The sequence below is a fragment of the Erpetoichthys calabaricus genome, chromosome 12, assembly GCF_900747795.2.
Source record: "Erpetoichthys calabaricus chromosome 12, fErpCal1.3, whole genome shotgun sequence".
Taxonomy (NCBI): domain Eukaryota; kingdom Metazoa; phylum Chordata; class Cladistia; order Polypteriformes; family Polypteridae; genus Erpetoichthys; species Erpetoichthys calabaricus.
The window spans coordinates 52,488,082-52,508,987 of NC_041405.2; the positions used below are offsets into that span (position 1 = coordinate 52,488,082).

Sequence of the window (20,906 nt, forward strand, 5' to 3'; positions counted from 1 at the left end):
TTTATCAGTGATGTCCTTCTTTAAAAATCGGCTATAAATTGCATCTTGTGTCTCACCAGGTAGATTCTCTGAGGGCTTAGCATTATCATACAAATAAGCCAAACTAAAGAATTTGCCTACAGCTAATTGCTCTTTCATCTTAGATGTATTTTGCCTTAATAAAAATGTGATTCGGTTCACAAGCTTTTAATAACAGATGTGTTTTGGTTGTATGTGTTGTGAAAATGTGTTTTCAATCTCTAGGCGCGCTTTGATGCTAATTTGTTCCATCATTAAACAGTTTTACCACTTTTTTTCCTTTTTTAAGTCAAAATGTGTTTACAGATGAAACAGTGCGATTCTTTCAAGAAACAAAATCTTTTGGGGATTTGTACATTCTGGATATTTACCAATACACTATATGTTTAACTAAAGAAAATTGATTATCCTTTGTATTAGCTTTAGTTCCCTAAACAACTGCTAATATTGAAATAAAATGTTATGCTGGCTTCCCTTATGTACCACTTCAAGTTACTGATGCCCTTGTAAAGCAGTGCCACCTAGTGGTACAAATAGGGATGCTGCATCCAAATATACGATCAAGGGAAAAGCATTTGTATAGATGCCAGAAGGAATGTGTGTGGGAATTAAAACATACCTGATTATTTCAGTTCAGGGTCCTTTGAACCCAGGATACTAGATCTGTGAGGCTGCATTGCTACCCATTTTACCAGTATGTAAAATTTAAACATATCAGAGCAGTTTATTTATGTAAATGGTATCACTCCTTAATCTTATTTACAGAAGACATTTAATTTGCTGTTGAGTTGCAGGTGTAAAATGAATTACCTTCTTCAGACATGTATCTCAATAAGAAAGTAAAGTTTTTATTTTACTTTATTACTTTTATATTTAAACTCAGTAAATTCAGTAAAAAAGTGAAGATCTTTTTTAGGGAAGTGCACATGGTTGTGTTTTTTTTTCTTTTGGATATTATTTTCCTTTTAATTGATTTGAAAAATATCTATAAGATCATGATGCACTAAAGTTAGTTGTGGCTAGAAAATTGATGTAACCCAGGGTGATCATAAGTTCCAAAATTGTGTAAATTAGGCTGCAAAATGCACTACAGCTTGGTCAGTTCAAGTTACCCAGGTTTCTTTGTGTAATTCCTCTGTTTGGTTAGATTAAGTAACACGGAGGTCAATGAAACAGAAAGCCATTTGTGTATGGCGAGCAAATACAAACATTAAATGTTGCTCCCTGAATATAAAAAAACAAGCCAAGAGATGAGAAATGATATCCATTGTCATGATTAGAACACATATCTAGGTTCCCACACTAAATATTGAAAGGTAATTTTAATCTGTTGCTTTTGAATCTGGGGAATCTAAATCTGCATCTTCATGGCAACAATGGGAATTGTGAAAACAGAGAATGGATCCTGTTTGACAGGACAGAGTTAGCCTGCTTTGTAGCTAGCTTTTGGGGTGCAGCTAAGGGAGAAAGGACTATTGTTTTTGTGTGTTTCTTAGGAGCATGTGCCCACATACTGCGCATTGCCGCCCCCACTATTGCAGACCAATAATTTTACCAGTAATTCTAACAATATTATCAAACCGCTTTTCTTCTTAATGCACAGATTCCAAAACCATCATATAAAGAAACCATCACATAAAAGCAAATGTACCAATAGCTATCCAAGCAATGAGAAAAGAAACAATTATTTTTGATTGTAAATAACCAAATGTTAAGTGATAAAAGGTTCTCTGTATCCCATGAGCTAAATATGAGTTTTTCACTTCATTATATGCAACTGTATTGTGGCAAAAGTATAACCGAGAGCAAAAGTTCAAGGGGCAATAAAATTCGTTGTGACTATACATATAATTATTGTAAAACTGTTGTAATTTCTTGTATTAAATAAAAATCTAGAATAAATATGCTACGAGGAGAAGGCAGACAGTACTTTTACAGTACCATTATTGTTTAATTTAAAAAGTGTTGATGATTTACTATGTGTTAATGAAATGAAGAGGCCTGTTTAACTTTATTTGGAAAATACGAAATGCATAATGGTAAGTCTGACAAATGTATTTCCTTCACAAAAACAGAGAGAGGACACTTTCTTTGAATGTAATTATTTCACTAGTAAAATATTTAAAAGTGCCCTGCAATTCTACAAACAGTTTTGGTCTAAATTACATCCCTGGTTTCTGCATTAGTTAAAGCATTTTAATAGCTGTTTCTTAGGAGTTCTTCAGTTAATGCAGTAATATGATGGTAGAACATTAGTGCCATCTATGCCAATCGGGCAGTTGTCCCAACCACATGCCCTTCAACAATTAAATGTTTTTTATTGCAAAAATGAAGAGATTTGTTAGTCGCCAGGGCAGACATTTCAGTTTTAGAGCATTTAATTTTCAAAATTGGGCTGCACTTGTGAGTACTCTTGTAAACCATGCTAGACTTTAACTTGATACCCATTTTGTTCATGGCCTACACACCTGTTTTGACAGCAGCCACTCCTTATTCAAAGTTATCAATTTTATTGCCAAGCCTGTAAATTTAGGTTTTCTATTTTATGAATAATTTTTAGCCTCCAACTTGAGGCACATTTCTCAGAAATGAGACAAAAACAGTTCAGACCATCTGGATTCAATACCTGTAAAATATATACACTTCTGTCATTTGCTCTGATGTAGTAATTCTCTGTCAAAACAGAGGAAACTGCTAAGGCTTATTCTGCTTGACATTAGACGATTACAAGACTAATCCCAGCAGACAGAGTTATGTAAAATTATATACATATGAAGAGTGTGCTGTGCAGGAGAAAAACAAGTGGCAATTACAATACAAAGGCATGGCAATGTGGGCATATACCAGACTGAATCTTATCATCATCTACAGGGCCTCATTTGGCAATTGGAAAATTTGATTATATTAGAGGCATTTTAACGTTGTATCTTCTAAATTTGATACTAATTTTTTCTTCTCTGTGACATACGCACAAAATGTTCTTTCTGCTCCACCAGTGGCCTATGTGTTTTAGTATAATTATCCTCAAATTGTAAGAAGAAGAAGAGAAGGTAAACAAAAGATGAAGTAAAACAGCAAAAGAAAGTGATTATTTTTGAGGATTTTAATTCCTACAGTAGAACCTGACCAACTTCATTGACTCTATTGGTTGGTGAGACTTTTGAATTCTTGAAAGTAGTATACAATGATGTTTTCGGGGAGTTTTGAGTAATCATGAAGTAACATTTCTTTTAACCAGTATATATACATGAATTTTATTAGTAGTACTGTTCTGTAAGGATAATTCAAAGAACATGTGTGTGATTTTAGGGGAACCATGAGTACTGAAGTTACTTAATTAAAACAATCCTCAATTAAAATTTAACTCAAAAAAAGTATAGATCAGGGTTCTATCTGAAATCATCAAAAAGTTTCAGTAGTTTGGGCATCTCTCACTTTAAAAGAAAATACACTTGACAATAAATTAGCAAAAAATCACTGCACAGCAGCCCTGTAGCAGCAGATGCAAAAAGAAGACTTGCCTGACACAGTAAGGTGAACTATGGCTAACCAAGGACTGTGTATGGTTGTGGTACATTACTTAACCTGCAGCTATGTCAGCACTGGGTATTTGCTGGCCCCTAGATTTCTCCTTCTATCTGTGATTCATTCTCCTAGCCTAAACGAAATGACGGGATAACAAGCTTAGAAAAATTCAGAACTCTTTACATGTATAGAGGAATATTCTAGACAAAAACAAACAAATACACAAATAAATTTGAAGTACTACAAAATGTGACAATAAATAATAACATGAAATGCGAGTATAAATAATTAATTGTGTCACAAAATATATTTGTGTTGCTTATTTCTTTATGCCTTTATTTCAGTGACACCACACACAACGTGAAACAAGCCATGAAATGAAAACTGTCATTTTCTCTTGTCAAAGTTCAGAGTGATTTCTCACAAATACGGTTTCTTGATTTGTGAATCATCCATACAGTTTGCATATGTGCTTTACTTGACTTTTGAATCCTCCAGCCCTTTTTTTATTGCTTTGTATATCCTATATTTATCAGTTCTAGTGTTCTAGGCAGAAACTATTTGTATTCAATATTGCATATACCCTGCTGTTCTTCCTGTGACTCTGTGAAGAGCCTTGAGCATGGGAAAGGCTCTATATAAATAAAATGTATTATAATAATTATTATTATAGCTCATATGCAAGCTCAAAGTTGCATTTGTGCACATCAGAAACAAGTGTAAGTAAAATATGCCCAGAATTACTGTTTAAAGTGGCTTTAATTCAAGAAATTCTGAATTCATTATTAGGGGTTTACATCTGATGCATTTTCTGTAAATGTAGTACTTGATGGCCAAAGGTTTACGTCCACTGCACTAACAATTTAACAATCAAAAAAACAGTATTTGTTAGAACCCATCCTCTCAACTTTGATGAGCGAAATTGCCGTTTTTCATTTTAGGGCTTATTCATGTTGTTTGTGGAGTCACTGAAATAAATAAATGAAGAAATAATTCAATAAACACAAAGAAATAAAAATATTTTTCATAGCACATGTATTTATAGTCACATTTCTTGTTGTTTTTATTTATTAATTTACTGTCGCATTTAATTGTACTTCTATTTATTTTATTTTGTCCAAAATATTCCTATATGTACATGCTCCTAAAACCACATTCTAGTCTAATAAGGACGACAAAAATAAAGCCTCTCAAATATTTCCTTTTTTAAAGACTACGTTTACTTGTTTACTGTCTTTCCAGGTTTTCTCATAGTGCTACTCACATTAGGCATGGGTCAGAAGCATTTATAAGATGGAGTAGCTGACTAGATATATATTTGAGGCTAAAACACTATACATTTGTTTGTATTCCAGCTGTATGTAAAAGTGCAGCATATGATTTGTAATGCCAGAAACCCAAGAAGTCATTCAGCAAATATGTGGAATCAGCCCATCGTTTAAGTTGTTCTGAAAGAAGATATGCGGAGGTTGGATTTGAGATATTTGACTGGAGAATAACAGTCATGACTTTGATATGAAAATTAAGTAGTTAAATCAGTGAAAAGATAGAGCTGACCTTCACCTAACCACAATACTCCGCAAACAAGTAATGTGAAATGGATCAGAAATCTAAGCTTCACCCTTTCTTATTAATTAAAAGTCTGCCCATGTCCACATAAACTCAATCTCCACTTTCTGCCTGGTCGTAGCTTCCTTTGTGGTGGCAATTTTGGTTAGCTGTGAAGACAAAGGAAAGGTTGTAGAAATAAATGTTCAAGATTTTCCTCATAAAAATTCCATCAAGAATAACTAAATTAATAATCTGATGCATTTTTTAGTTAGCCTTATGCTGTGACTAAGCCTCACCTGGGCTTCACAGTAACCATGAGAGCATATCATTTTTATTTGGAGAGTTTAAAAGTCTGAACTTGTCTATACATATTTTAGACTGGGTCCTTCTGAATAGCCAGAAGTGCTTCTTAAAATGTTTATATTTTATTCATGAAACCATTTTGAGACTTACTAGCTTATCCTTTTCTAGTAAAATAGAAATGAGATACCTGGTTTTATTGAAACACTCATTAATCAGTTATTAATATAGTTGACAGTGAAATCACTATTGACCTAAATGGTTTATTCTGGAAAACTATGGTTTCGGCTGAAGCCCAACTTTGACTCCTTAATATGTATTCTGTTATCCTTAGCATTCCATCCTCAACGCTTACATTTTTATCTTATATTTCCTCCTAGTAGTTTGAGTTGTGTATTTCTTGTGTGATGCACTTTTCATAAAACAAAAGGTGCAACAAGTCACTTCAAGCTTTCATCCTAGCCACTCTTGTCTCTGTTTATAGTGCTGGCCAGTTGTGGTACAACTAGAACAGAGAAAACCCATTGAATATAAAGACCAAAATAATCTTAATGCCAATCTTTGACTTTTAAATTTTTTCTTATAATTCATTGTTTATTGAACACACTTTGTTGGTTTCACCACATTTTATGAAATACAGTAAAATCAAATAAATTATATAATGTGCCTTTCATGCTAGAGCTAAAGAAAGCATATCAAGATTTGTAAATTATTCTGTTAATCTTTATTCCTCTGTATGCGACTGCAACAGCACTTTTTTTTTTTTTTTTTTTTTTTCTGTAGGTGAGAAGCTGTGGAGTATTTAAGAACAAAATAATGTGTTTAATATAATTTGAGAATTTTCTCATACGAAATAAACTATTTCCACTAGGAGATTCTGAAATCCCCCTTGTGTTAAATTCACACTCTTTTAAGAGAAAGAAAGTTTGTTTGGGGTTTAAAAATCCAACAGTTTAAAAAACATCTTGATATTAATATTTCAGCCACCTTTACTGTTGCAACTTAGTATTTCATATTATGTGTTAACTCTGTTGTTAATTTTAAATAATTCTTAAAAACTAGACTTGCAGAGGAGAAATTGCATCAGTAGCATAATACAAAAATGTTGAGAATTTAAAATATGATGAGAAAAGTACTTTTTTAATCCATAGTATACCATCAAAGTATAGTTTTCTACATCTTTATGACAGCTGAGGAGTCCGCATAGGACTGTAACAATGAATACTGTTCACTTAAGAAATTTGGGATGTTTTGATAAAACACAACATAGTTAACATACTCTTAGCCTTGGATATCTACAGCTGATTTTCATAAAAAATATCCTTTATCATTGTTTCTTATGTTTTTGTGCATCACTGATTTCACTTTGCAGATTAAGGCTTATAGGCAGTCAGCCCAACATTAACATTGTAGAGAAATTACAATTATGAGGGTCTTTCACAGCACAGCCACAAATTAGCAGTAATGAATACGTAAAATAAAAAGGATAGATAGATAGATAGATAGATAGATAGATAGATAGATAGATAGATAGATAGATAGATAGATAGATAGATAGATAGATAGATAGATAGATACTTTATTAATCCCAAGGGGAAATTCACATATTCCAGCAGCAGCATACTGATACAAAAAACAATATTAAATTAAAGAATAATAAAAATGCAGGTAAAAACAGACAATAACTTTGAATAATGTTAACGTTTACCCCCCCGGGGTGGAATTGAAGAGTCACATAGTTTGGGGGGAGGAACGATCTTCTCAGTCCGTGAGTGGAGCAGGACAGTGACAGCAGTCTTTCGCTGAAGCTGCTCCTCTGTCTGGAGATGACACTGTTTAGTGGATGCAGTAGATTCTCCATAATTGATAGGAGCCTGCTCAGCGCCCGTCGCTCTGCCACAGATCTAAAGCTGTCCAGCTCCATTCTTACAATAGAGCCTGCCTTCCTCACCAGTTTGTCCAGGCATGAGGCGTCCTTCTTCTTTATGCTGCCTCCCCAGCACACCACTGCGTAGAAGAGGGCGCTCGCCACAACCATCAGATAGAACATCTGCAGCATTTTATTGCAGATGTTGAAAGACACCAGCCTTCTAAGGAAGTATAACCAGCTCTGTCCTTTCTTACACAGAGCATCAGTATTGGCAGTCCAGTCTAATTTACCATCAAGCTGCACTCCCAGGTATTTATAGGTCTGCACCCTCTGCACACAGTCACCTTTGATGATCACGAGGTCCATGAGGGGTCTGGGCCTCCTAGAATCCACCACCAGCTCCTTGGTTTTGCTGGTGTTCAGGTGTAGGTGGTTTGAGTCGCACCATTTAACAAAGTCCTTCATTAGGTCCCTATACTCCTCCTCCTGCCCACTCCTGATGCAGCCCACAATAGCAGTGTCGTCAGTGAACTTTTGCACGTGGCAAGACTCCGAGTTATATTGGAAGTCCAATGTATATAGGCTGAACAGGACCGGAGAAAGTACAGTCCCCTGTGGCGCTCCTGTGTTGCTGACCACAATGTCAGACGTGCAGTTCCCGAGACGCACATACCGAGGTCTGTCTTTAAGATAGTCCACGATCCATGCCACCAGGTATGAATCTATTTCCATCTCTGTCAGCTTGTCCCTAAGGAGCAGAGGTTGGATTGTGTTGAAGGCGCTAAAGAAATCTAGAAACATAATTCTTACAGCACCACTGCCTCTGTCCAAGTGGGAGAGTGATTGGTGTAGCATATAGATGATGGCATCCTCCGCTCCCACCTTCTCCTGATGTGCGAACTGCAGAGGGCGTGTTGAACCTGTGGCCTCAGGTGGTGAAGCAGCAGCCTCTTCATGGTCTTCATCACATGTGATATCAGAGCAACAGGCTGGAAGTCATTCAGCTCACTAGGACGTGATACCTTTGGGACTGGGGTGATGCAAGATGTTTTCCAAAGCCTTGGGACTCTCCCTTGTTCCAGGCTCAGGTTGAAGATGCACTGTAGAGGATGCCCCAGCTCCGTTGCACAGACCTTCAGCAGTTGTGGTGATACTCCATCTGGACCCGCTGCTTTTGCTGGCACGAAGTCTCCTCAGCTCTCTGCTCACCTCGGCTGTTGTAATTGTGGGTGGGGGGAAACTCTCTCCTATGCTGGTATCAGCAGAAGGATGGGTGGAGGGTGCAGTACTCCGAGGTGACAGTGGGTTAGGGTGGTCAAACCTGTTAAAAATGTTCTTCATTTGGTTTGCTCTCTTCATGTCTCTCTCGATGGTGGCACCCCGCTTCGAGCTGCAGCCAGTGATGATCTTCATCCCATCCCACACTTCCTTCATGCAACTTCTGCTCCAGCTTTCTCCTGTACTGCTCCTTCGCCACCCTGAGCTGGACTCGGAGTTCCTTCTGCACGTGCTTGAGCTCATGCTGATCACCGCCTTTAAAAGCCCTTTTTTTCTGGTTCAAAAGGCCCTTGATATCACTTGTAATCCATGGCTTGTTGTTAGCATAGCAGCGTACTGTTCTTACTGGAACTACAATGTCCATACAGAAGTTGATGTAGTCAGTAGTGCAGTCAACAACCTCCTCAATGTTCTCACTATGTGATCCCTGATGATATCCCAGTCTGTAGTTCCAAAGCATTCTCTGCCTCAGGGGACCACTTCCTGAATGAGCGTGTGGTTGTAGGTAGGACCCTAACTCTTGGTTTGTAGTGAGGCTGAAGCAGAATCAGGTTATGATCTGCTTTCCCAAGCGCAGGCAGCGGGGTGGCGCTGTATGCGTCTTTAACGTTTGCATACAGTAAGTCAATAGTCTTATTTCCCCGGGTGTTACAGTCCACATACTAGGAGAAGGCAGGCAATGTTTTGTCCAGCGTTACATGGTTAAAGTCTCCAGCGATTAGCACAAGCGCCTCAGGGTGCTGCGTTTGTAACTTAGCAACAGCAGAATGGATGATGTCACTTGCTGTCTCCACGTCTGCCCGAGGAGGGATGTACACAATGACAACAATGACGTGTCCAAACTCTCTGGGCAAGTAATAGGGACGCAGAGTGAAACTGAATATGAATTCACTAAATGATCCAAATCAATTCTTGAATATTTGTATTTATTTGACATTAATAATATACTTAATAATATACTCCAGTCTGTTTTTAGCCTTAAATCTAACACATTTTAGCCAAGTTTCTTCTAAAGCCCAAACACAGGGAATAGCAAGGCAGCTACATCCGCGACTCCTGAACAACTGATCAACCTGATAAATTCTACTGCTATATGTTCTGATCAAGAGCAACTGCAAGAGGAAGATGACAACCAATGAATGCAAGCTTAATAAAACATAAACAATGAAAACAAATGTTTGCATTCAAAATTAGAATTTGTAGGAATTACAAAATTTGAGCAGGATTCCCGCAATCACATGCAAAATTTCAAGCCCTGCTTGTGGCTAAGCTACACTTCAGATTCAGCTTACAGGTAGATGAATGTATCAGAAAAGGAGAAAGAGAATGAGTAGAATTTATGGTCCTTTCGATAACAGATAATTATTCAGGTCTTGAGAAAGCAAAGCACTCCCAACACTATCATTCTACCACCACATTTGACTGCTGTATGATGTTGTTATGAATTCAGAGGTGGCCTTAGGGGTATGCGGGGCCTAGAGCTGACCAACCCTACACTGGGCTAGTTACGTCAAATATAACAATATAATCTATTAAAAAAAAGTGCAATTCATAATTCATGACAAATACCACGACAGTGCGAAATGCAAAGCAGTGTCGTGTGGAAATTAGCAGGACCTCTTCTAGAAAAGTACCCAAACTGCAAATATACTCTGAGTCTCGATATGCGATAAGGGTTCCTCTTAGAAGCATTATATAATTTATATATATATTTATATATATATAAAAAATATACACATACACACACACACACACACACACATACTGGAGAATATAATTTGGCAAATCCGCTCAAACGGGACAAGCGGACCTCAAAAGCAGGGCCCCCTTAGGCACGGTCGCCCCACTTGCCACCCCCAAACGGTGCTCTTGTATGAATGGCTATGTTTGCTTTATACTGGATATAATGGGACCCATGAAATACAAAGTTCTACTTTTGTTTAATCAGTCTATAGAACATTATCCCAAAAGGCTTGGAGATCATCCAGATACTCCCAAGGAAATGAGAGACAAGTATTCACATTGTTTGACATTAGTAATGGTTTCTGCTTTGCTGCCTTCCAATGAGGCTCATTTTTGCCCAGTGTCCTTTAGAAGTCATGCACGTTGACTTTGTTGAGGCAGAGGAAGCCTGTGTTTCTTTGAATGACTTTTAAGACCCTTTATGGTTTCCTGGATGTTTTTATTCTGCATTCATGGACTCTTTTTGACTGGCTACTCTTTAGAAGATTCACTAGTGGTCAAGTTGTTTTCCATTTGGAGACTATGGCTCTTCCTGTGGTTTGATTGTGTCCACAACCCTTAGAAAAAATTACTTTCTTGCCCTTTTCAAACTGATAAACAAATTTTTCTTGATTTTATCCAGAATTTCTCTGTATTGTACTATTATTACATGCTTTTTGAATCTTTGTACTTGAAATTGACTGTGTTATTAAGGATCAAAGTAAGCAACACTTCTACTGAGAAGTGCTGGCTGTAATCAAGTGTATCTGTGTTTTATCAGCTGACTTCGTCCCTTTAACTGGGAGACCAATAGTTTTTCATACAATGTCAGATTAAAATTGAATCATTTAGTTCATTAAATAAAAGAAATAGGTTTAAAGAATGTGTCATCTGTTCCTTTGTGTGTCCTATAGCTAATATTTGATTTTGGTTTAAAATTTGAAAATATTCACTTTCAAAAATTTGAAATAAAAGAGGACAAATACTTTCTCACTGCAGCATAAATTTTTGTTACGCGATATCATTTTTTTCCCCTTTAATCAGGAACACACTTTACCCACTGACATCAAGAACTAATAGGCCTCGAGTGCCGCAGTGGCTGCAGGTTTTTATTCTTACCGTCTTCTTAATTAGTGACCAGTTTGTGCTGCTGATTACTTCTTTTAATTAACTTGACTCAGGCCCCATAGTTGTTTCTTTTTCTTTAATTAGCAGCCAAACAATAATGAGACACAAAACAAGCCACCACATGACCAGCTCCCCTGTGCCCATTACACAATATCTGAAATTAAAGAGAGGTGATGGTCTTGGTAAGGTTGATCTCTCAGGTCACCAAAACATTTTGACAGTGCTCTTAGAAAGAACAGAAAAACAACAGTTTTCGAAATGTGTGCTGTGGCAGAATGAGAGCAGCAACAAGCCATGGAATTAAATAACAGGTTTAATTAACAGCAAGAATTGGCTTCTCATTAAGGAAACGATTGGAGTGAAATTGGTTGGAGTTTGAAGCCCCAGTTTAGCTGGTCATCTGTTAGCTCGTTTCACATCTCATTTCTGCTTGGCTGTCATTCAATGAAGAAAGGAATCAATTCAGAGGGCTGAACTCTTCTAACAGGGCTATTAAAGTGATGGGGGAAAAGTTAATTAGCAGTGAAAACTGGTCACTGATTAGGAAAAGGGTTAGAATGAAAACCTGCAGCCACTGCGGCACTCCAGGCTTGGAGTTCACCACCCTTGGCTTAGAGCAGGGGTGGGCAAAGTCATTCCTGGAGGGCCGCAGTGGCTGTGGGTTTTTGTTCCAACCCAGTTGCTTAATTAGAAAACAATCCTTTGTTTTTGTTTTGTTCATTATTTCGCCTTATACAATTTCTTGTATTAGGAATTTGTTAGTTTTCGCATACCCCTTGGGGTCAGAGCGCAGGGTCAGCCATTGTACAGCGCCCCTGGAGCAATTACAGGTTAAGGGCCTTGCTCAAGGGCCCAGCAGAGCAGTGGCCTTTTGGCAGTGATGGGGATTCGAACCGGCAACCTTCGGGATACCAGCGCAGATCCTTAGCCTCAGAGCCACCACTCCGCCCTCTAAGGATCTGCGCTGGTATCCCGAAGGTTGCCGGTTCGAATCCCCTTGCCAATAATTACATTTCATGGCTTGTTAGTGCTTTAACACTGCTATGTCAAGTCATTCTCATATCCTAGATTTTTTTTTCCATTCTAAGGATATCATCCAAATACTTTGAAGTGTAAAACGGATGGGTAATTCTCAATCCTTCACTTTTTTCTCTTCTCTTTCCTTCCAAGTATTTAATTAAACCAAATAGTGCACGATAAATACACACAGGTGTAAAGGGTAACAAGCAAAATGGATAACTGCTGGTTTCTTTTGTCATTTGCATCTTATTGCTAATAAGGAGCAATTAAAAACCGAGAATGCAGCTGTTTAAGACTTAAATAAGAAATAAGGGTTCAAAATCTTAATGAAGGAGATAACTAAAATGAAGCAGAAGTGTTTCTAGAGCAATAAGTGCTTCTTATTAAGCAATTGGGTTAGAACAGGGGTAGGCAATGTCGGTCCTGGAGAGCCGCAGTATGTGCAGGTTTTTGTTCCAACCCAGTTCCTTAACGAGAACTCAATTATTGCTGATGAAGCACATATTGCTTAAGTGACATTTTGATGCTTCATTTTAGTGGTCTCGCTTGTTAAGGTTCTCCAACCGTAATTGCTTATTTCAATCTTAAACTGCTGCATTCAGTGTTTTAATTGTTCCTTATTAGCAATAAGATGTAAAAGACAAAGCAGCCAGCAGTTCTCCAGCTAGCTTTTTTCCAATTACATCTGTGTGTGTTCATCATGCACGGTTTGATTTAATAAAACACTTAATAGAAAAATGTGACAGACTGAAAATGATCTGTTTTAGGCTTCATATCATTTGGATGATATCCTTGGAAAGGAAAAAAATCTACGATATAAGAGCCTTACATTGCACAGACTAACAAGCCATAAAATTAAATAAGGTCTGAGATTGGCAAGGATTGGTTTCTAATTAAGCAATTGGGTTGGAATTAAAACCTGCAGCCACTGCGGCTCTCCAGGAATGACTTTGCCCACCTCTGGCTTAGAGCATCTCAGACCATTTTCTGAAAACCTTTTGATTCATTAACATTAATAGTTGTGATATTCTATTACATATACTCTTTTTATAATGTTATCATATACTAAATAATATATGTTTTCTTTTACTTAATCCTACATCTCATTCTCAGTTTATAAAATTTTATTTCAATTTTTGAGGCTGTAGTAGATGGTTATAATGTATTGAAACTTCTCAGTTTTTATTACTTTAATACACAATGTGAATCATGTAAAATTAAGCTTAATGTTTTATTTGTATATTTACTTTGCATACTAATGGTATTTTTTGATTTTGTTTTGTATTTATTATTTCAGGTTCCAGCCCTAATCAAGGAAAACCCAAAAAAAAAGGTATTGTTTTGAAATGTATACAGTATGTTAATAATAAAGAGTTGTCTCATATTGCTTTTACCTAAAGGCCATGTCACATTATACAGCTGCTTTTCCAGCAGTTTTGACCTGCAAGATTAATTTCCATAATCTTAACAAGATGTATGTAGATATGGCATACTCCTATGACTAACAGTCGTGTAATGTGGCATATATAGTGTCTCAGTCCAAGCAGCTGGAGACTCATCTCGACAATATCAGTGTGTGTACAGTACAAGAGTTGAGAACCAATGAGGGCCCACCTGGAACTACAATGTGTATAATGTAGCTGCAAGGACCCAACAGGCAGACTGTGGCTGAACTTGCCCTATCAGAAAAACACTTGTAGAGCACCAGCTGTGGCAGGCAGCATATTAACTACTGTCAGAAAAAGGAGACAGCTTCCAATACTTTGTCATACCCTGAGATTTTCAATCATGTAATTTAATATTTAGTGACAGTCACCAGTTTTCAACTTCCCTTTGATTTGTTGTGTAATGTGACACCCGCTTAACATTTAACTTATAAAACTGTGCAGAGTTTGTTGTCAACCTTTTGATCACAGACATTAAATGTTTCTCGTGGTGAACTTGTTTAGAATGACAGCACAATCACACAGTGCTTAGCAATGCCATCTCTGACACCATATGCCATGGGGTCAGATTCAGAGCCTGGTGACTGACTATGTCAAATTTGCACATTTTCTCATTTCTCAGTAAATATTTACAAATATTACAATTATTCAGTTCATCTTCTCAGTCTACTTAATTTAAGTGTAGGGTCAATAGCAGCTAAAGCCTATTTCCTTTAGGCACAAGGGAAGAATCCTGGAGACAGCACCAGTTCATTGCAAGGCATACTTACACTCATACTCACACTCCTACTCAAGTCTGATCAATTTCACCGAACAACAGGTATTTTTCAAAAATTTTGCTTTCTGAAAATGTTTGGTGATTATGATAGACAGCTTCTAGCCGAACACGAGTATATTATCTGAATGAGTGTATCATGCAGGAATTTGGAGAAATGTGAAATTACCTTTTATTGATTTTAGCATGTTTACTTGCTTAATGATGTTGACACAATGTATTAGGTCAACTGAGAAAAAATTATTTTACTGCTGATTTTCATTTGTACACAGCATCTCTTGTTGGACCTCTCTTTTCAGTGTCCAACAATAGTTGGCTAGCTTTGATGGATTGCACTTGCCATGAAACTGTTTGTCACTGTTTGCCAATAGCAGGGCAGAGTTCCAAGCATGAATGCAGAAAATTAAACTTTAGCAACATGTTGCACTTGATAGTTTTGTTTGGTGCTCTATAGTTGCCAAGACAATTCCTAACAACATCCTTGAATACCTTCCATGCAATTTCCTCCAGCCCCACTGTCAGATCTTTGGACCTCTTATCACTGATGACGTGTTTGATTTGTGGATCAACAAAAATCTTGGCATCAGTTATTCCTAGAAACATCTGTTACAAATACTGAAATCCTTTACCTTCCTTGTTCATCACTTTCACAAAAGTTTTTTTTTTCAGTCCAAATTTTTTATGAAGAGGAGGCTAAAATATCTTTGAGTCAAGAAGTAGTTGTGTGTCACACTTTTCTGCTCTGGAGCCAAATGCTTATGGAGTGGCCAGCACTTTTGAGGCAATTCAGCACGGATGTTCTGTTTGCAGATGAAACAGCAGTACTTGGTATATCTAAGCTGCATTCCTAATAGCAGTTCCACTACTTTTAGATCACCAGCTGAAGTTGTTAAACTGTATATGTCTACCTGTAATATGAGAGGAAATCACAGAAATAGGCAATTGTAATAAACAGATATGCGATAGGAACATTTGGTGATTTTTGTGATCAGCAGGCCAAAATCATTAAGATACACCTAAAAGAAGAAAAATCATTATCCAGTGTTTAGTGTATGCAATCAACATTACATGCAATTAATGGGAATTATGGAGAAAAACTCCATAGTGACCAAGCTACATCATGAACCCAGTCTCCTAGTACTGTATTGCAACAACACTAGTTCTGCGTCCCATGCTGCCCATATACAAATATAGTGTGATTAAAGTAAAGCACAAGGTAAAATATAAAATCACAGTGTTGCTGATATTTGTTTTTTTTTTTTTTCTTTTTTTCAAATTTTCTTTGCATTTCAAACAGTAAAGGCAAAAATTAAATGAGGGCTTCAATGAGTTTAATATGCTACAGAGTCATTAATCCCTTTACATAGCTTCCAGCTATGCTTCCTTAATGTCATGCCAATCTCTTTATATAAAATGGGCATTGCTTGTCTGTTTTTTTTCCGGAAACGCAGCGATTAAATGCATTAAATCGCACGGTCATTATGATGATTAGCAGTTAATGTACAAGAGAAGCGCTGCATGTGGTCCTTAAGAAAGGAGTGTTCACATGTCTTCAAAGTGATAGTATATAAACTATGGAAATGTCTTATTTGCATAGACTAGCCTATTCATTGTTCTTCCTGTGAAATATGGGCATTGCTCAACTAGTCTGCTGGAAGACTAGTGATTACAGTTGCTGCAAGCTAGTCCTCCACCTGACAAGGGTTGTTGACAGCAGGTCCCAACAAACACTGCTCTGTAGGGCAACCTGTATTTGAAATGGCAGTGTTTTGTGATCTGACAAAAAGAGATCACTTTAATTAAAAACAATGTATCCATCCACAAAAAGTGATCAGTTTCATTTAACACAGAATGTATCCTTCCACAAAAATGAATCCAGTTTTCCTGGACATGATTGCCACAGGACAGAAATCATTCATGGCCACGCTGTCTGTGTTTCATGCTTTTAATTAGGCTTCAAGAGCACCTACTGTGACTACCAACAAATACATGCGAAACTATGAGCATAACAAGCCACGACCAAAGAGCAATTTAAAAGACAATTACTTGGGGTTGAATTCTGGTTTGTTAAGTTTGACTTGATTTATGAAATATTATTTGCTTCCAATTAAATTAAGTAAAATGTATAAAAAAGACAACTACAAAGTGTTTGCACAGATTCCAGAAAAAAACAAAAAAAAAACATAATAAAAGCCAAAATATGTTTACACTTGATAAGCCCGGTCTCAAGGACTTGCCTTGGAAATCTGTAATGTATTATGCATCAAGCAAGTGTCATTGAATTTGGAGAAATATACTTAAAACTTAGAAGTAGTATCTGTCATTAGTAATAGCATATCAATTCTGTTTCTAAGGGAAAAATGCAATATTCACATAAAAAAAAAATCACAATCAAAATTAATTTTGGAATTATTAAAATTTTAAAATATGAATAACCCCCATGACCCTATGTTTGGATTCAGCGGGTTGGAAAATGGATGGATGGATGAATATGAATAGCCTTAGTGTCATCTCTGAAAAACCACGATATGCTGAAAAATGAGTCTTCAATCTTAACACCCAGTTAAGTTTCGCTGGCACTGACATATAGATCGGTCAGTGTTTTGAAGGTTCTACTGCTAAATGCTTTGGCTGTTGCATTAGTATTAATGTGAATTTTAGGAAGAACTGCATCATGTGAGAATGTTTCATGATTCAGTAGGATAAATAGAGAACTAAGTCATTTAACAATTTTTAATATCTGAAATTAGTTATAAAATCTGTTTAAAGGTTGTCTGAAAGATCAATGTAGTGATTCAGGTTTTTACAGATAATAATCGTACTTCATAGTTCTCTGATCCTTTCTGCTGTTGTTTTGAATTAACAGCAGAGGATTTAAGGAATAGCCCAACAATAAAACATTGCAATAGAGAATTCTGTGTGATGCAAAGGAAAAATAGCTTCTTTATATCCTGCTTTCATTTTATACTATTTCTAAGCTAAAGGAGTCCTAGAGTAGTACTATGTCTAAACAAAGACAGAAGAGAGGAAGTTGTGTCATCAGACTATTGCCATTTTAAAATGAATTTAACAACCAAGATGTGGAACTAAGAACCATGCTTTTAACCAACCTATGGCCAGTCATTTCCTATGCTGTTCTTAGAGTAGCATTTCCCAATTCATAGGATTTCTGAATAATTCATACAACATGAGCTAAAGCTGTTTACATCCTGTGACGGTGGGAGGCTTTTTTTTTTTTGATACAAGACTGTAAGAATGTTTTGATCTAAATATGATTTTTTTCATTAAGATCAAATTATGTTTAACAAAAGACATGTTAATTACATTCTGTATGAGATTATGTTAGTCATTGTTCTTAGCAATCCAGTTAGATTGATTCTAAGGAACAGGGGCCTCGTGTATAAATGGTTCGCACACACAAAAGTGTTGCATAGGCCCGTTTCCTCTACACTTTGTGTTGTATAAAAAATAAACATGGCATAAAGCCACACACACTTTCACGGTAGCCCCCTTGCGTTCGCATGTTTCTGCTCAGTTTAGCAAACTGACGGCACCCAGCGTCAAAGCAGTGCTACTGGTTCTTTGTTTTTTACCTTTCTTTTTCATATTTGCATGAAATACACGAGATATATCAGATACACCAAAATTAATTGCATATCTTTTACAAATTTAATTCACTTAATTATAATCATTTTGTAACAATATACTGGTGCATGGAATGGCCAGACTGTTCCAACTACCCTAGCTGGTTTAGCATTGTTAGAAGACATTGCAGAATTAGAAGAAAGTGCGTATTTATAGATAATGATGACTGGCTTCTAAGTCAATTTCGATTTCTGAAAGTTCTGTCCACCCTCTGGTTTTTAACCACAGGAGCTTTTCAATGTGAACTTGCTGACCAATCGGGTATTTCACAAACATCACTGAGTCAAGCACGCCAGCTGTATAGAATGGTATTATCCATTTGTCATCTAGATATACTGTATAAGATTTCCTTACACTGTGATTGAACAAGCAAACATAAAAGCGCAATTCACAGCAATGTCCAATTTTCCAATCGGAACGGTCAACTCCATGCACTTTGCTGTTGGAACAATGGCGGACAAGTTACATCAGCCAAGGATGAATCACCAAAAGAATGTGTTGACATTACATCATATATAGCTGGAAAACCTATTAAAACAGCAGCTCTGTACAGTTGCAGGTGTTTTTTCCAACTAGTGCAGCAAAAGGCAAGCGGTCCTTTTAAGGATAACGAGTCACCTCAAAGTAAAAAGCAGAGAATCGGTCCGTTTTGGCGCTCTGTTCCATTGCTACACTATAAAGGCACCTTCAGAGAATGAATTTGCTTATGTAAATCAAAAGCATTTCCACTCTATTAATGTGCTGCTCTATAGCACACATAAAGCATGTCGCAGTGTGCAACCATGTACCTGAAGAGATGCGCTATGATGAACCTGACCCACCAAATGATCAGCCAGATCAGCCAGCATTACAACTTTGTTTGAATGTAATTAGCAGAATGTAAAAACAGGTAATCAGATGGAGCATTTATTTTTTAACCAATTCATATAATTTGTGGTCAGTATCATACAGTATATTACAGCCCTTATATTCCTTAGTTCATTGGACACATCTCTTACAGCATCCACGGTTGCATTTTGTGACTCCTGAACAGTCTGTTAGCACACAGCCAGATGGCCTCTCAGCAGTTTCCGAAGTTGAGGTGTGTGTGTGCAGCCAGCATCTAAAGACGTACTCTGCACAGCAGCAGCATCACCGCCTAACCATTATCGCACAGTTTTTGTAATATTGTCTGAAACAGAATAAACAGACAGTGGGCTGAAACTCATCTTTTCATGTCGACTGTGATATCTGTCCACTTTTTTCTTTCAGGCCCAGTGCGACTTTCTGAACTTGAACTTTAAAGTGTCTCCGCCACACTTTTGTTTCTTATATTACAGCATAAGCCAACAAAATAGTATATTTTTCCTTGCCTCCACTTCGCATTTGCTGAAATTCTTTTTTTCCACATGCCTTTACCATTAGTTTTAACTAAACACTGAAGAGAAGGTGATATTTGTATTGATTTGCATATTAAAATATGCAAAATTCTGGGAAGAGTCAGGGTGGGGCCGTAGGTGCATGCATTAAATTTCACATTCTTTGCAATTTGTAAAAGGGAAGTGTGTGGAACTTTGCGTACGCACAGATTTGTGCATCTGCATTTTTTTGTGTGCATGCACATTTCTGTTTTTGTACGTATGCCATGTTTTAGTGTGAATTCTACGCACAGCATTATACAGTAATCCCTCGCTATATCGCGCTTCGCCTTTCGCGGCTTCACTCCATCGCAGATTTTATATGTAAGCATATTTAAATATATATCGCGGATTTTTCGCTGCTTCGCGGGTTTCTGCGGACAATGGGTCTTTTAATTTCTGATATATGCTTCCTCAGTTGGTTTGCCCAGTTGATTTCATACAAGGGACGCTATTAGCAGATGGCTGAGAAGCTACCCAGCTTACTTTTCTCTTTCTCTTGCGCTGACTTTCTCTGATCCTGACGTAGGGGGATTGAGCAGGGGGGCTGTTTCACACACCTAGACGATACGGACGCTCGTCTAAAAATGCTGAAAGATTATCTTCACGTTGCTATCTTTTGTGCAGCTGCTTCCTGAAACAACATGCTGCACGGTGCTTCGCATACTTAAAAGCTCGAAGGGCACGTATTGATTTTTGATTGAAAAACAAACTCTGTCTCTCTCTATCTCTCTCTCTCTCTCTCTTTGTCTGCTCCTGACGGAGGGGGTGTGAGCTGCCGCCTTCAACAGCTTTGTGCCGCGGTGCTTCGCATACTTAAAAAGCCAAACAGCCCTATTGATTTGTTTGCTTTTCTCTCTATCTCTGTGACAGTCACTGCTCCTGACACGCACTCCTTTGAAGAGGAAGATATGTTTGCATTCTTTTAATTGTGAGACGGAACTGTCATCTCTGTCTTGTCATGGAGCACAGTTTAAACTTTTGAAAAAGAGACAAATGTTTGTTTGCAGTGTTTGAATAACGTTCCTGTCTCTCTACAACCTCCTGTGTTTCTGCGCAAATCTGTGACCCAAGCATGACAATATAAAAATAACCATATAAACATATGGTTTCTACTTCGCAGATTTTCTTATTTCGCGGGTGGCTCTGGAACGCAACCCCCGCGATGGAGGAGGGATTACTGTACATAAGGCCCCAGGGCATGGGGGCTGTTGTATGTTTTTTTTTGTAAT

At 37.3% G+C, this 20,906-nt stretch overlaps 1 protein-coding gene across 3 annotated transcripts in view; it reads left to right on the plus strand.

Annotated features, from left to right (window-relative positions):
* Positions 1-20,906, plus strand: part of eda (ectodysplasin A) — a 233,408-nt gene that overhangs the window by 197,998 nt on the left and 14,504 nt on the right. For all 3 annotated transcript variants that reach the window (XM_028815515.2, XM_028815516.2, XM_028815514.2), the window contains exon 3: positions 13,710-13,745. In XM_028815515.2, the coding sequence (XP_028671348.1) occupies positions 13,710-13,745 (36 nt within the window). The remainder of the gene's footprint in view (positions 1-13,709; positions 13,746-20,906) is intronic.